We start from the raw sequence: 17,027 nt of genomic DNA on the forward strand, positions 1-17,027 counted from the left end.
ATTTGTCAGATGAGCTTATCAAAAACTTTTCAGCAAATTGTTTCTTGCTGGAAGATGCTGATTTATTGAAAGGAATGCCTTTTGTGAAAGCATATTGGTTCCAATTACATTTTTGCCAGCAGGAAACTCACATCCAAACCAGCATGTCTGGTGAAGACTAAGCAGAAGTCTTCCATCCAGAATAGCCAGTAGTTGACTCTGTGGGTAGAAGGCTTTTTGGGGGTGTGTAGCACTATAGGTTAAGTTCCTGGTTTGTTGTCTGAACATGCAAATGTGCTCCCAAATGACTGGTGTTCAGGAACCAACGCCAGATTATTTTCTTCTGTTTCCTTTTGTCATGCAGCTTCCTGAGTCAGAGGTGCTGTGACTTGATTCAAACTTTTGTCCTTAATACAGTGGAGTAGCTTCTTCAAACCTTTTCTTTGCTGGGATCAGTTCTTTCCTTTTGCTTCTTTTAGCAGGTCTGGTATTCTAAAAGACAGGGCATTGATGCCATTTGAATGAGATTTCTCTTTTTCCCAGGAACAAGCTAGATCTGGGCCGCATTTAATAAATCAGATAGCATATGACAAGGCGATCACATTTCTTCAGCTGGGTTTCATTGTCTTAGGCCCGCCAAAGTACAGTGGTGGGATTCACTGTTCTGGGATTTGACTTTCTGGCCAAAGTAGCATGTCAAAACAGTAATTCATTTAAATATCACAAAACACAAGATTTGGCCCATTAATGGAAAAAGTTGCTTTCCCAACAGAATGGATTCTTAGAAAAAACACCTTATTTTTTGTGAAATCTCACTGTGTCTGCGAGTTGGCAGTGTATTCATACTTGACCCTGCAGGATCTCAGAAAATTTATTTGTTTTGGATAGTATAATTGGAAAAGCAGACATTTAATTGTAGTTTTGCGGCCTTAGGGACAAAGTCTCCTAGTTCATCCGTTCATTATGTGGGTATATGCAATGGACACTGACTCTACAAGGGGAAAGAGAGGATGAGTGTAAGGTTAAGGGTATATGAAAGATACTCTCCAGAGAAAGGAGTCAAAGAAGCCATCTTCCCTTGTTGAGCTGCTGAAAGTCTTGGAAGACAGAATTCTCTGCTGTCTTGAGGCACTGTGAAATGGGCTTGGCTTCTAATTGGCATGGCCTGTGCCTTCTGGAGGGAAGAATGCCATGAAATCCAGGTCTAACAAGGGAACAGTGGGCAGGCTAAAGGAGTGTTGGTATGGGCAAAGTGGATACGTGAACAAGATCTTGATCTCCTTGTCATGTACAGAGAGGAAGTGAGGAAAAGACATGGGAATCAGTTGTTACTCTTTACTGAAAAGCACGGACTGGGTTTTTTTTTCAACTTGGTGTATTTTTACTAGACTTAGTAAAATGCAAGGGACTAAACGTTATTTGTCGTGATGGTACTGAAAAAGATACACACTTTAATATAAAAGCACACATACTTCTCCATTACAGTTTAAGTAGATACTGTGTCAAAAAGGGAGAGAAAAATATTGGAGATTATTTCGTTGAATTTGTGTCCTCAATCAAGCACATATGTGCTGCTAGTTGAAGAACAAAAAGAAAAGGATAAAGAGACATGGATTAAGGCATTATAAATGAATGATGTTTTTTAAACATAGTGCTATTGATTGGGTCAGATACTATTACAAACATCTCTGTCATGATTAGCTTTTAGTTTTCTCTTGGGCCTTTCATGAGAACTGGTTACAGTATATAACAAGACTGGATCAGTTCTGCCTTTAGCTTTAGCAGCTGCTTCTTAAAAGGGTTAAGAAGAAATGCAGTTGCCCATTTTTGTTGATTTAATGCTAGTTTCTGTATAATAGTATTCTGTCCCCAAAGTAAGAATGTATAATGGAGGCTTTAATTATTTGTTACGAAAAAGATTTTTCCTTCATTGTCATGAGAAATCAAGAAAGGAAAGTCAGACCGTAACAGAGATAACTTATTCCATGAAAATACTAGCTGATTGACCTGTTTGGTATGTGGTTTCAGACATCCTGCCTTGGCAGTAAATTCCCATTCATTAACTTTTTCTGGCAAAAGTTAAAACAGCTTTGTTTCTGTGATGACAGATTGTTGAGGCACCACCAGCTTGTCTTTACCAAACTTTCTGCATGCCTGTAACTGGCAGGCTTTCTAGATTGGCTTAATCCTTGGCACTGCCTTCTCCTGCAGAGCAGTTATACAGGATAAATCTTCCCTGTTGCACCACGGTTGTCCTGAGCGCCTGTACAGATTTGACTCTGCACTCATACAGCATGCTAAATTCAGCAATGCAGGCAGGGCAGAGCAAGGGAAATCATGTGTGTATTAGTGAGAGACATAGCAGGAAAAGCAAAAATTAGAAATTAAAGACTCCTCTGTTTGCACAGATTTGCTAGCCTCTAACTGTCTTGCTAACCTATAACTTGTATAACCCCGAGTCATGCCTTTAAATTTGGACTGATGGTTTTCCCTTTGCTTCCAGAAACTGTGTAAAGGGACTGTGATTTTTCCAGAAGCATTCTTCATTCCCTTTTCCTTAGCCAAGCAAAGTGTATGTTGAAAGTATTTGAGCCACTTTCTAATTATTTTTCTACCAAAATCAGAGAAGTTTCCCCCCCCGCCTTGCCATATGTTTTATCTTGATGACTAAGAGACATGAGGATTATTTGTTTGTGTATTAAAACTGTTTGCAAACTTACTGTTCTGTTGGTAAAAATCACTATTTTGCTAAATAATGTAAACTCTTATTTGATAGTAAACATTGTCTAAGTTTCTTGTATTTGATTTTGAAAGCTGAGCTTTCTGAGTCATCACAGTGAAGTGTGCGTCAGCAGCCTGTTCTCTCAAGATCTGGTGTCCCATTTGTGCCACAGCAAAGGGATGCTGCAGTTACCATCAACATTGCCTTGGGTGTTAATCAGTCTGAAGCACCTTGATATGTTTTCTCAAAGTGAATTTTTTTTTTTTGGTGTCTTTTATTGGTTATAAGTACATGAGTATCCTAGAGCAGATGTGCTGGGACAGCTGATATTGTTCATTATCCTGTATCCCATAGTGGGAGTAAAGAGAAGATGACCAATGAAGGCTACTAGAACAGGGCAGACATGAAGTGATACCTCACTGGTATACCCTCTTGCCACATACAGGAACCTTGGTTTCTTGCAGCATGTATTCTGCAGCTAATAGTATATTGTATGAAGAACCTTAAATCTGCTCCCTTAATTCTTGTATCTGGAGATACAGGGTCAGAGCGAAGCTCAGTCTAGCCCAGCATTCTGTTTTCCACAGCGGCCAGAGGTGGATGCCCAGGAGAGAGTCTAAGAAGATAAATAATGTAATATATTACTTGACTGTCTTCTACCTCTTACTGTATATTATTCAAGACCTTCAGCTGGAGATATTTTCTGTGGGCTTAGAAAATTTCGGTTCCATGAAGTTGTCTCTTTTGTCCTTGAACATTTGTACAGCTTAGTATCTGCAGCATCTTGTGGGAAGGAATTCCATAATTTAAACTTGCATTGCAAGAAAAACTATTTCCTATTTGTCTTTCCCATGAAAGTAATTCTGTGTCCTTCTTCCAACTTGGCTATTTCTGGCTGAATTTTCATGCATTTTACAATTTCTTAAATGCTAAACAGATTTGGTAGTAAACAGTGCATAACCCATTATTATGTACATAAAAATTCTTTCATTCTGCAACTTTTTTCAGTAATCCTAGTCTTTGCTACCTCAGATAAATTAGTATAATCAACAAACTTTATGACATCAGGATTCACCCTTTTTAATATATTATGTATGGATACATTTAATGGTGGTCATCTAGAACAGATTCCTTTAGGACTCCGCTCCTTTTATGTATGAACTTTTCCACCCTCTGTTCCTGTCTTTTAACAGCCTTTTATCCCTTGGCAGTTTCTTTTGTTTTGGCTAGTACCCTTTAGCTAGAACTCATCCTAATCAGCTACATGCCAATGTAATGTCCATGTAGGTTGTACTAGACAGAGCTCTGTTGACTGAGTTTTTTCATTTGATTCAGGTAGCTAGTGGGTTTATATCAACAGCTTGTTCTCCAACATGTCATAGTTACTCATTTGTCCACTAATTTGACTTTTTATTATAGTTTTGATTGTGTTTTCTGGTATAAATACTGAGCTTACTTGATAGCCGTAGTTTTCTAGACCCTTAAACATTGCTGTCATCCTCCAGTGTGGTAGTAAGGCAGTTTTCAGCTGTTTCTTTACGCCATGAATTTCAGTTCTGTAGGCAGTACAGACTTTTTTTACTGCACAACTTTCTGTGATGGCTGATAACATGAGAGTGCTCAATTCCAGGTCCAGCATTTCTGCTTTTGCTGTCAGCATTGGTAATTTTATAGGAGATTGAGATAATCAGGCTATTTCCTAATTATTGAGACCTTGCCTCAAGCATCTTATACATATCTACAGTAGAAGAATTGGAAAATCTCAAACTGTGCCTAATACATGAGCTTATTTGTATTAATGTTACTGTCCTGCACTGGAAATCCTGTCATCCTTACTTGGCTTACTTAGCAGACCTTGGCACTTGTTAAGCAGAAAGGGCAAGAGCTCTGTCTCTGAGGCAGCCTGAAGACTGTAGCTTTGTCTTAAAACCAAATCATGAAACTGCTTACTTAACAGCAAGGAAATTGTGTTCTGAGCTTAGAATGACATGCTATGCGTCATCTCTTTTGAGTGTATGAATGCTGTGACATGAAGACTAAAGACAAAGTCTGTACATATGTATTTGCTCTTGCTCTATTTTCATATGCAGCCTGTCTCTTTTAACCCAGTGGGAGTCAGTCTCTGAAGTTTGTCTTTATTCTTCTCATTTCTTGCTGTCAGGAAGTAGCTGCACACATTACAAACCAGCAGACAACAAATAGGGAGAAAGTTGCTGGTTGTCCTAAAAGTTGCTTGTGTTTGCCTCCATCTCATCCTGCTAAATGTATTGGTTCTGCTGCATTACAAAGCGTTCACAAAGGATATTTCCTTCAGAGAATTCCGATGAGTCTCATGCATAGAGCTGTCATACAAGGCTGCATATCCTTTCATGTGAGCACTCCTCTGGCATTACACTGTTAGAAACTTGGTGTTTTAACCACACAGATTTGCTTTACACATGTCATCTAATGTCTCTACTTGAAATCCACAGCTCAATGTTATTTACAACACAAAGCACACTGATCAGAGGCTCAGATCTGTCCGAAAACAAGAAGCCTTTGACTTGAATGTTGATGTAAAGGATGACAAAGATGATAAAAACCATTTGACCTTGAATGTGTGCACAAGGTAGGTAATTAAATTGGAGCATCTGATACACTTCTTTGTCTATGCAGCTCTTAAGTTATTTAAAATGAGCTAACTTACCCATTTGTTTGCATGTGTTTTACTAGTGTATGGGAAGTAAATGTATAACTAAAGAGAATAAAAGAATTACTTTGTAAAAATGGTTGTAGTTAAACTAAATAGGAATTCATTAATACATAAATGGAGTGACAGAACTTTTGTGCAAAAATGTTGCTGGCCAGGTGGTATTGTTTTACTGGTATGCATAAAGATGGTGGTACACTAAATGTTTGAGGTATATGGAAGAGTCTGTGTGAAATACAAGAAAAAACTCAAAGGTTCTGTGGTGCAAGTGCTTTTTAGCTATATGGAGAACTGTGGAGAGACTTAAAAACTGAACCAATGTCTTCCACATTCTAACTTCTAGTAGCAGACTGTGACAACTGCCCATTACTCTTACCTTTCATGAATGGAATGCTTTGCTTTCTATCTAGAAGTAAATACAAATTTTTTTTTTATTACTATTTTTTAAAAAGAGAAGGAAGTTCTGAAGTGCTGAAAACACCATGAAATAGAAGCGTTCTACCTTTGGTCATCTCTATTAATAAAATTTGCTCAGAACATTTTTGGCAGGAGTCAGAATCCATGTTTACATAATGATAGATTCAGCTGGGTTATTGTCTTATTGTCAGGTGTCTTTGTGGTCTTTCATTTACCAATAAGTCTTATAGTTATGAATTTGGTAATATAACATGTCAGCATCATTCTATATTTGAAAGAAGTAATGTGTTTTTCGGCGAGGCTAATTCTGTTCTTTCTGTGGAATAAGCATATGTGTGTATCTGAGATGATGTTAGTTGTTCAGTAAACATCTACTAAGAACTGAGCTGAGGCTGCTGAAGTATCATCCCAGAGACCACAGAACAGCCACCACATGTTAGCTGGGTATAATTTGGATCAGATGAGAGCAGGCGACATTGAGCAGTCATACTGCATATTCCTAGATCGCTTTGATGCTTTACTTTTACTTGCTGTGAAAGGGCTTATATACGTATTTAAAAGAAATATCTGAGGATGTTTGCTCTCTGGCAGTTTCTACAGTGTGCACTTTTTTTGTAGTTAAACAGCACTGTGTATTTCAGAGAAATCTGCATAAGACACTGTATCTCTCCACAGATATTTGTAATTTATCTTCTATCTTTTATCTAGAAGGATCTTGAGATGACTACATTCTTTGTGTTTGGGATTCATCTGTTTGTGCATACTTCTTCTAGAAACACTGTTTTCTTCTTATGACATTCTAATGCGTTTCTTGTAAATGGAAGATTTGCAAAGTACCACCTGGTCCACCATGATTACTCTTACATTATTATCTTCCACATACTCTTTTTTGATATTTATTTAAACTTTAAATACTATTTTTATACTCTGCTCGCACAAAGGAGCTGTGATTGGAGATGGAGCCTCTAGGTGACACCAACATACAAATAATCAGCTATAGTGGATATGATTTCAGTACAGAGAGGATTGATTGAATTTGGGAAATAGCCAGCGGGCACAAAGGCAGAGCCCTGTTTTTATGTGTTTCTAGTAACCAATTTAGTGACAGATGGTGGGCAGGGACACTAGAATACATGAGAGCTCTTGAAATAGAATGGGGATGTTCTCTTAAATTTTTCGATGAAGTGTCAACAACTTTCCAAAGCCTAGCACAAACTCGTGACATGTAAAAGGCTTACATGATGGGTCCAGGTTAAGTCCTGGCAGGGCATTCTGATTTTCCTGACCTTTGGCTCAGGAATATACATCTCTAGGAAGGCTTTAGGGTGATGATGTTTTAATTGCAAAGTGTTCAAAGGATAGGGGAAGATCTGGTGGCATTATAAAACTTCCCCAGGAGAATATTTGAAACATTCAGATCCATCAATTCATACTATGGAAAGTGGACTGGTATAAGTTCTAGTAAGTCTGTGTTTCTATTCTTTAGTCTGAGACTGTGTTTCTGTTTTCTTGGCTTGATAAATTAGTCATCCTCTTCTTTCTCTGCTCTCTTCTGCTTCCCCCCCCCCCCCTTGTGTGTAATCTATACATCATCTGTATTAAATTCCTGAATTGTTTTAAGGCTGGTCTGCTTACAATCTTCACAACGGTTGACAGAGCCTTGGGTGACATGGTTTAGTGTGAGGTGTCCCTGCCCATGGTAGGAGGGTCAGAATTAGATGATCTTAAGGTCCTTTCCAACCCTAACTATTCTATGATTCTATGTGGCTTTCTGGTAGAGAAACCAAAGTAGGAATATAGAAAGACTGCTGCAATCTCAATCAGTTTAGCCAGCTGTTGGCATGCATGACTAGGTAATGGAGGCTGCAGCTTTGCAATTTTTTTCTTTCTCTAATTTGCAGAACATGCCACTATCTTTCAGCCAGCTTGGTTGTGATTGGCCACGGTCATCTCAACTGAGTATCATTTATGACACTGGAACAGATGATGTTTCATTCAAATTAAACTGATTCTTGGTTAGAGGAGCTAACTTACTATCTGGGAGGCAGGTACCCAGGGCTGTCAGTTTCTTTTCTGGTCAGTCTTGTTGCCTGCATACTGTTTCCAGGTATGGGAAACTGATTGCTGACAGTTCTACTAAACTCTATGCTTTCTGCCTACACTAGCTTGGTGTTGTTTTCTCCTCTTTACATAATCTATGAGGGGGTCTTATACAAATCTCCTATTGATGAAGAACTGAAACGTAAAATTCAACTCAAAACATTCTCAGTTCTGTTCAGGTACAAGTTTCAAGTCTTCATTCTTGCATGGTGATTTTATGGTCATTTTTTGGTTTTTTTTGGTAACTTTTAAGAGACCATGGAGTTGAAGAGATAATACCAGGAGCCATCCCCCAAGGCTGTCTCTCTCTTCTAAGAGAGGCAGATCCTCATAACTTCTAGGAATATATCTTACTCAGTTTTTGACAGTATGAAGCTGGTTTGGTTACCTGTTGGTATTTTGGTAGCACCCAAGGCTGGCTAGACAGCTTGAGTACTTTCCTCCCCTCTTACTGGTAATTATGCAGAAATAATTACATCCAGTTCCAATTCAGTTATTTGTTTTCAATAGCAGCTACTTTGGCACAGCACATCATGCAACAGATGGTTTCATTTGTTTCTAATCTCATGAGCCAACTGAAGTCAGCAGTTCTGCGGTATTTCTTTCGAAGTCATATCTGGGTTCAATCAGCCATGCTGCCAGGCTTAACAGCATTGCTTTGAAAGCAAGTCTTCCCTTTTTTTAAACCATCTAGCTCTGCAAAGAAAGAGTTTTATTTAATTACTTTCAACTACTGTCAGGCCTTCCAAATGAGAATTGGAGACACTTCTATTCTAGTATAACAAATATCATTTACCCTCCATGCCAAGGAAGGGAGAAACTCTTCTGCCACCTGCTTTATTTAAAGCAATACAATTGTTAGCAGGTCATTTAGGTATCATTTGTAGCACAGAACTCCATACATATATTTTGATAATTTTGATAATTTTGTTGTGCACCATAGTGTGTAAGGCTTGCTCAGTAGAGCAAAGCATTTTAGTCCAGCATCCGATTCTTACATTGGAAGAAGATGTAATAATAAGTATTATTTAGGAAAAAAGAAAGACCTCAACATCTTAAATTTTTTTTCAAAACTGGATGATAACATGACTCTGAATTTTAAAACTGGAGCTTTGAGAAATAATATGATGATGATTTTGTCAATGGAACCGTCAATCTCTGTGAAGGAAACATGAAAAGGTTTGGAAGATTTTTTTGGTGTGTACTTTTATCTCACCCTCAAAAAATGAATAAAAGCAAAAGAATGCATCCATAGGAAGAAATATGTATATTTCAGTTCAAGAATTCCTAAGCGTTTTCTTAATTACTTCTTTAGAAGGATGTGTTTATTTATAGTTTTTCCTGCATATTTGTGATATAAACCTACACTTATGGATGCCATTGGAAAGCTCCTAGCGGTGTCAGTATTGTCTCTTGTTTATGTACTGTAGTTTTCTTAGTGTTAAACCTGCTTTTGCATATGTGATTGAAATTATCCAGTGGAATAATAGAGAAACCAATTCTTACCTCTTTTTTGTTAGAATTTTTTTTGTTGGCATTTTGTTCTATTTGTTTCTCAAGTATTCTTAAGCAATATTGCTTCCATGGTTGGGATTTAATCATCAGTTTCTTTAGAGAGTGGTTTACTGTATTCCTACTTAAAGTTTCTTTGTGTTTTGAAAAGGTACTTGGGTTCTGGCACAGCTCCCAGGAGTGGTATGGTCCTCATGGAGGTTGGCTTACTCAGTGGTTTCTCTGTGTCACCAGATTTCATTCCATTAGACAATACAGTTAAGAAGATGGAAAAGGACAACGGAAAAGTCAACCTATACTTAGACTCAGTAAGTTGAAAATAACAAAGAAATGTGTTTGTAGTGATGTTAATCTTGACTCTGCCATTGTTTGGTTTAAATTTGGAAAAACATTATGATTGTATTCTTTGGGGAAATCAATGTGTGCTATTCATATTGAATTAATAGCTCCACTGTTCTTTAGCAAGACTGACTGGATAGGTACAAGTCAGTTATATTTGTAAGGAGTTTGTAGGTTAAGCCTCTTAAAAATCACATATAAGACATTTCAAGGAGTCTGTAATGTGGCCAAAATAACTACAAATGAGATAATCATCTTTATATGTGTCCTGAATCCAAGTCTTTAGAAATGGACTGCTGTTGATCTAGAAGTCCTTACCTCTTATATGAAACCACCATCACCAGGGTTCTCAGATGTTTCTCTTCTGTTCTTCTAGCTAAATGAAACACATGTTTGTGTGGATATTCCAACTGTGAGAGACTTCAAAGTGGCAAATATCCAAGATGCTTCAGTGACTATAGTGGATTACTATGAACCTAGTAAGTGTCAGTCATTCCAAATGGATGTTAGTGATTCAGAAGTTTAAAAGAAAGTTTCTGTTTGTGGAAATAAAACAAATTTTAGGGAATAGTTTTTATTTAACTGCAGCCTTTTTGGACACTGGAATGCCAAATTTTCTCACACATAATATTTTTTTCCCATATATATGTTTAGTGTCATAATGGTTTGTTCCTCAGGTGGTGTGAACTGTCATAATTTAATTGTCAGCTGGTATAAATTGGCTTCAGTCTGGCCCAGTGTGTTCCCAAAACTACCAAAATGAAGCAGGAACTTCACTGTGGTTCACTTACCAAGTTAATGATTATCTTTCAAGTAGCTTTTCCATCTGTTTCTTGTTTAAACTAAGAGTTCTTCACTGGAGAAAATGCCAGTGTTTTGATTTCTAGAGTTATGTAGAAGCATATGGGAAAAAACAGTTTCATAGATTTTTGTTTTGGGTTGGGTTTCTTTTTTTTTTTATGTTTGTTTCTTTTTAGGTGTAGAGTGTGTTTTAGAGAAGAGCGGCAATGTACAAAGCTCTTGGGTAAAATGAAAAAGAAAGATTACAAGCTTCTGGAGAAGATATTAGAGAGGTTTTCATTACTCCAGCCAGCTGAAACATTGTTAAAGATTTAGGCCTGATTTGAGATAAGGCTTAAAAAGGTTATATAGGCGATTTTCTTCATGTTGTTTTGTTTTAGCACAAGACAAAAGACAACCAAATATACTGTGATGTGCATTACTTTAGCTAGATGAAGATCACATTTACTTTGTGTAGGCTGAAATGTTTGTTCAATCACAGAATTTTAAACTAAAATAGGAAATTAGCAGAAGTAACTATACTGTCCATTAACCTAGAGCATGTTTTAAGGCATAGTGGCTTAACAAGTTAGAGAAATATTTATTTGAAATAAATACATAACATTTCTATGGCCAAAACAGATTTCTTCATACTTCTGTTCATACGAGAAATGCTCAGGACCTAGTCTTTTGTAAGAGTGCTGTTGGATAGGCTAATATGTATTAAAAAGTCGCATATAAATGCACATATGTAAATAGTTTCATTATATTTAAATACATTTAGTACCCATAATTTCTCAATATTAGTTTAAAGATACAAATTAATAGAATCATAGAATCATAGAATAGTTAGGGTTGGAAAGGACCTTAAGATCATCTAGTTCCAACTCCCTGCCATGGGCAGGAACACCTCGCACTAAACCATGTCTCCCAAGGCTCTCTCCAACCTGGCCTTGAACACCGCCAGGGATGGAGCATTCACAACTTCCTTGGGAAACCCATTCCAGTGCCTCACCACCCTTACAGTAAAGAATTTCCTCCTTATATCCAATCTAAACTTCCCCTGTTTAAGTTTTAACCCGTTACCTCTTGTCCTATCACTACGGTCCCTAATGAAGAATCCCTCTCCAGCATCCCTGTAGCCCTCCTTCAGATTCTGGAAGGGTGCTATGAGGTCTCCACACAGCCTTCTATTCTCCAGGCTGAACAGCCCCAACTTCCTCAGCCTGTCTTCATACAGGAGGTGCTCCAGTCCCCTGATCATCCTCGTGGCCCTCCTCTGGACTTGTCCCAACAGTTCCAAGTCCTTTTTATGTTGAGGACACCAGAACTGCACACAATACTCCAGGTGAGGTCTCACAAGAGCAGAGTAGAGGGGCAGGATCACCTCCTTCGACCTGCTGGTCATGCTCCTTTTGATACAGGCCAGGATACGGTTGGCTTTCTGGGCTGCAAGCGCACACTGAAGCTAGCTCATGTTCATTTTCTCATTGACCAACACCCACCCCCAAGTCCTTCTCCACCGGGCTGCTCTGAATATCTTCTCTGCCCAACCTTAATATCCTTATGTATTTAATATCCTTCAGGCCCAACCTAATATCCTTAAGGACTAAAATTTGTATGTCACAATTAGTCATCAGCTGCAATAGAAAGCTTTGGCTTTAAGAAAAAGATTGCTTCAGATATTCCCTTACAAGGCACCATTCCTACTACTGTGTACATAAACATGTTATTGGTCAATAAATATCCTCATGCCATGACTGAGTTCTTCTGAGAGAACTCCTTCATATCTAATGCAGGAATATGCTTTTATTTGAATCTATTCTTTCTTTGATCACTTTCACAGTTGGTGACCCAAGCTGCAGGTGTATATTTTATGTGATAGTGTCAGTTTGATTCATGAATTAGGAGATGTCTGAGGAGTCGTTGTGCTCTGGCATTTACCAGAAAAGTTATGTCTGTGTGGCAGATATTACAACTGGCATAGGTATAAAGAACTGGCTTGGATGCCAGTACAACAGTGCCAGCAAGGAGATCTGCCAGGATTAATATGCGCAGCTACTAAGCACATCGAAATGACTGCTGCTTCTCTTACCTGATTTTGTTCAGAGCTAATTGGGTGTCACTGTTGGGGAAGCATTTTGGCTTGTAAAAGTAAACTTTTTTTTTTTTTTAATATCTTGAGACTGCATATCATTTCAGTTAATACCAGTGATAAAAAGAGAAATTGCAGTGTCCCTAGTTGGAATGAAAACCTTCAAACCAAAATTAAGCTCACTATGGGAATGAAACTTTGCAAAAGCTTATTCTGTGAGCATTTACCATGCATTGATTTTTTTGCAATGAATACGGCTTTCCAGGTGTCTAGACTCTTAGGCTGTGTTGCAACCCTTCAGGCAGTGGGGGAGCAAGACGCAGGAGCAGGAGGATCTAGGTAAAGCGGGCTGTCCCAGATTCAGGAACCTAATGCTTCCAAAACTAATAGTGAGAGAAAGCACCAGTTACGAGAGACCTATCTCTTAAATGTCATAGCCTGTAACCTGCCAGGTGAAGCATCTGATTTCCTTTGTCATGAGGGTTGCTGTGTAAGTAGGAGAAAATTCCGTTTTAAAATGTTTGACTGAGGTTTGTGAACAGATTGGGTCTAACAGCTGAGGTTGACTCTATGAAAGTGTGTCTTTCACTAAGCATTTGCGTGAATATATTGAGAACATTTTGGTGTTTTGGGAGAAGAACAAAGATTAATGCCTAGGCTTAAACATCCACTCGGAATTATTTTGCAATGTATGATGAGGTCTGCATTAGAGTTTAGTACATCTGTTAAAATGCTTGCTTTGTGAAGCTGATTTGCTGGTCAGTTCTGAGTTCATTAACTAATGTTAACTAACTTTTCTGAACAGGGAGAAGAGCGGTGAGAAGCTACAATTCAGAAGTAATGCAGAGCATAACCTTTTGTGACTTCTGTGAAAGCGATTGTAGTCTTTGCCACCGAGATAGTTCTGCAGCCTTGCTTCAGCACTCTTCATTGGACTCCTTGTTCTGTCTGCTGTTTGTCCTTCATGTAAACTTGCTGTACAGCTGTGTGCTGTAAAAAGGAAACAGATTATGTTACACATCTAAGGTTTCCGTAAATTATCCAAAGAAAATTTTATGTTCAGATACCAGCCCATCTTTAGTGATTACAGTGACCAAACTCCTGCTGTCTTAAGGAAGAGCTGGGCTGGCCCATATAGTAAATTTCTGGCTGTGCCAGAAAACTTCGTTAAGTGTCTGCTGGAAAAACTTTCCAAGCGTTAGTTTCATACTGAAGTTATTTTCTGAAGAAGCACAGAATTACTGAGAAAGCAGTCTGAGAAAACACAAACCTAGCTCCATGCTTCCACTCTCTTTACCCCTGCTTTCCATTGCGCTTTTTTGTTTTTAGGGATGTATGTTAAGTTTACCATGCTTATCTGAAACACTGTTTGCTTCTCCTTCGGGTTGTTGGTAAGCAGGGTGCTGGGAGCTTAGTATCAGAGCTTGCTTTGTTCTCTTCTGCAGACATGACACTTAACTTGAATATTGAGTTTCACCATATGCTCTCATAGGGAATAATATGAAAAATAAAGGAAGCTGGCTTCACAGCAGATGCAAGAGCCAAAAAGTGCTGCATTCACAAACTGCTGAATGCCCCAGATAATTATCAGTCTTTTTTTATCATGACAGAGAAACTGGGTGGATTTTTTACCAATTCATAAGCTGATCATGTTGGAAAATAAGGCCTCGGGATGTTCTCATGCATTTTACTCTGAAGGGCTTTTACTGTAAATGTATCGAAGATGGAGTCTATGTTTGAGACTTTGTTTTTTTCCAGGGTATTCAGAAACAAACCTAATTCTGTTTCCACAGGAAAATGCTGGTATCTGCTGGCATATTTATGGCCAGCAGGATGAAGGTTGCTTGGATCCTTTTCTGATTTTTGAAAGTCTTCTAAAAATGTCACTCTGGAGTATCATGTATGTCTTGAGTTTGCAGTGTCATCTTGTCAATGATTTAAGTGCTGTAACCCTAAACAGCTGTTTACTGCTCCCTATGTCATGTCAGCTGGTTGGCCCTGAATGCCATCCGTGCATGCAACTCCACTTGTTGGTTGGTGGAGAAGGCTTTTAGGAGGCATGGGCTGCACACGCATTCAGCCCAGCAAAAGAATTGACATACTCGTTTAATTTTAAGCACAACCTTGTATGCTTTAGTGTTTTGCTGAAGTGGGGTGGATGAGAGTGCTGGTGAAGAGCAGTGGGCACTTCTACACCCAAACGGGCTTTTTGCACATGGGGAGAATTACAGGTCTCTGTAAATATGGAAATATATGAGTTTGGAGCTTTTGTCCTGAGTGAGTGCATGAGTATCTTTCCTGTCTGGCAGCTGACTAATTCTTCTGGAACACTGCCTGTGATAGCTAATGCTTACTTCTTTTTGACAAGGAAACCAAGCTGATTTATAACATTCCTAGTTACTAAAATGAAGTTAATAGCTGTCATGCCAACTAACAGAGGTAGACATTTTAAGGCTAATGATTCCCTTTCTTTCCTACCTTTTTGAGACGGAGTGTGTATGTGTGCACATGTAATAATATGGCAGTCACTTTTCTTGAGCATTTTCTAATTTTTATCCACATTTTGTATATTTTTGTATTTTATGCTTATCTATACTTTTTTTCACAAAGGAAATTAGTGCATGGTAGTATGGGAGAGGCCTGAAGTTCCTGAACTGAGTGCCTTCTAATACCGAGGTATAGGTTTTTAACTGCAAAACTAGTTTAGGTGGGGTTATTTGTTTTACTTTAGTTGTATTTAGAATTTAAAATGTTTTTTACAAACATGAGGTTCTGTTCTGACTCTCTGGCAGAGCTTAGGCCTGGTTCTTTATAGTCAACTGATGCTTTTTACTTGTCTTTGATGCACTTTTGGTCTAGTCCCTTGAATAGTTGATTAACGTGAGTGCATTAACATGAGTGCCTGTGCTGTTCTGGCCCGCATGAAGTAATACTAAGTGAAATCCAAAGCACTCCTTAGTCAACATGATGCAGGATCTGACCCCTCTGTAAGTTGTGGCCTTGGTTACATAGGTCCAGAGCAAATAGAAACTAAGATACAAACTGAAACACATGTTTGTGTTTCAAATCCTTTACTCATATATGGGAGCATAGATTGAATTGTGCCAAGTGTAAGATCTGGAAAATACTGTGAGTTGGAATGTATTGTGCTGTGGGTTTGATTTCTTGGTGACCTACGAAAGCAGGTCTGTTGCCTTTGGGCACCTTGACATGTCGTTTGCCTTCATTTAATATAATTTCAAGAACCCAGAGCTCACATACTTTTGTTTTTTACTATATATAAAGCTTCTCAAAGAGACATTAATACCTGATTAATTTTGGGATGAAAAGGCTTATTTTCTAGACAAGATGTACTGGAGATAAACTGCTCCTTTGCAGTAGACAGTAGGGATAAACTAGTTTTATTTTGCAGGCAATACCACCTTCCTGAATATCTTTCAGAAAAATGGATTTAAACTGCTCAGCCTAATTTCAGACAGAGGAGCTTTTCTTAGTATTTCCCTACATTTGTTTTTGAGACAAACCACAGATGTTTTTAAATGATTTTCGGCTGCCTCGCACGCGCTACTGAGAAGCATCAGTCATAATGCACGATGTAATGTAAATTGTTGGAGTCAGTGAACAAATATCCTCTTTTATTTTACCTTTTTCTATAAAGCAGGCATATTATTACAGACATCAAAAATCTGCCTCAGTACCAAGCTATTTCTAAGGAACAGTTCTACATTGCATGACTTTAAATAAATGTTTACACCAGGTGGCCTTTCACATTCCTATACTGATGCTTTCAGTCATTTTGCAGTTGTGGCTAGTGCTTCGAATGAGTTGCAGAGGACAAATATTGTATTGTGTGTTGGCGCTGAATAGAACCAAGGAAAGGGAATATGGCTTTTTTTGTTTCTTCATCATTATATAGGAATCTTTACAGAAAAGCTCAGCATATATATTTTTCCCATTGCTCTGTAAAATTTATTTTTGATGTTAGAGAGGCCATGCGCCCACTGAAGTTACTAGAAAATCTGTTAGCAGAAATTGTGGAGGAACTCTTTAGGAGCAAGGTCTTCAAGGAGCTTTAAGGAGTGGTGCTAAAAGCAGTCAGGAAAAGTGATAGAGCCTTCACGTTGAGTTGCCTAAACATTTCTGTGGTTGCTGTTTGTTTGAAATCTGAGTATTCTCTGTTGCACCCCATGCCCCTATCATCCACATGCTGTCAATGGACATGGTCTGCACAGTGCCATTAATATGTTGTTAAATCAGTAAGAAATAGTCATTTATTTATATCATAAATTGTGAGACCTCACCTGGAGTATTGTATACAGTTCTGGTGTCCTCAACATAAAAAGGACTTGGAACTGTTGGGACAAGTCCAGAGGAGGGCCACGAGGATGATCAGG

The 17,027-nt window shown here is 38.3% G+C and overlaps 1 protein-coding gene across 2 annotated transcripts in view; it reads left to right on the plus strand.

Moving 5' to 3' along the window:
- The window catches only part of CD109 (CD109 molecule), a 78,728-nt gene extending 62,560 nt beyond the window's left edge, over window positions 1-16,168 (plus strand). For both annotated transcript variants that reach the window (XM_062608197.1, XM_062608196.1), the window contains 4 exons: window positions 5,173-5,309; window positions 9,571-9,727; window positions 10,135-10,237; window positions 13,439-16,168. In XM_062608197.1, the coding sequence (XP_062464181.1) occupies window positions 5,173-5,309; window positions 9,571-9,727; window positions 10,135-10,237; window positions 13,439-13,629 (588 nt within the window). In that variant the 3' untranslated portion in view covers window positions 13,630-16,168. The remainder of the gene's footprint in view (window positions 1-5,172; window positions 5,310-9,570; window positions 9,728-10,134; window positions 10,238-13,438) is intronic.
- The last annotated feature ends 859 nt before the right edge of the window (window positions 16,169-17,027 follow it).

The sequence above is a fragment of the Pezoporus occidentalis genome, unplaced genomic scaffold, assembly GCF_034315485.1.
Source record: "Pezoporus occidentalis ecotype Australia unplaced genomic scaffold, CSIRO_AGI_Poc_V1 ctg13, whole genome shotgun sequence".
Taxonomy (NCBI): domain Eukaryota; kingdom Metazoa; phylum Chordata; class Aves; order Psittaciformes; family Psittacidae; genus Pezoporus; species Pezoporus occidentalis.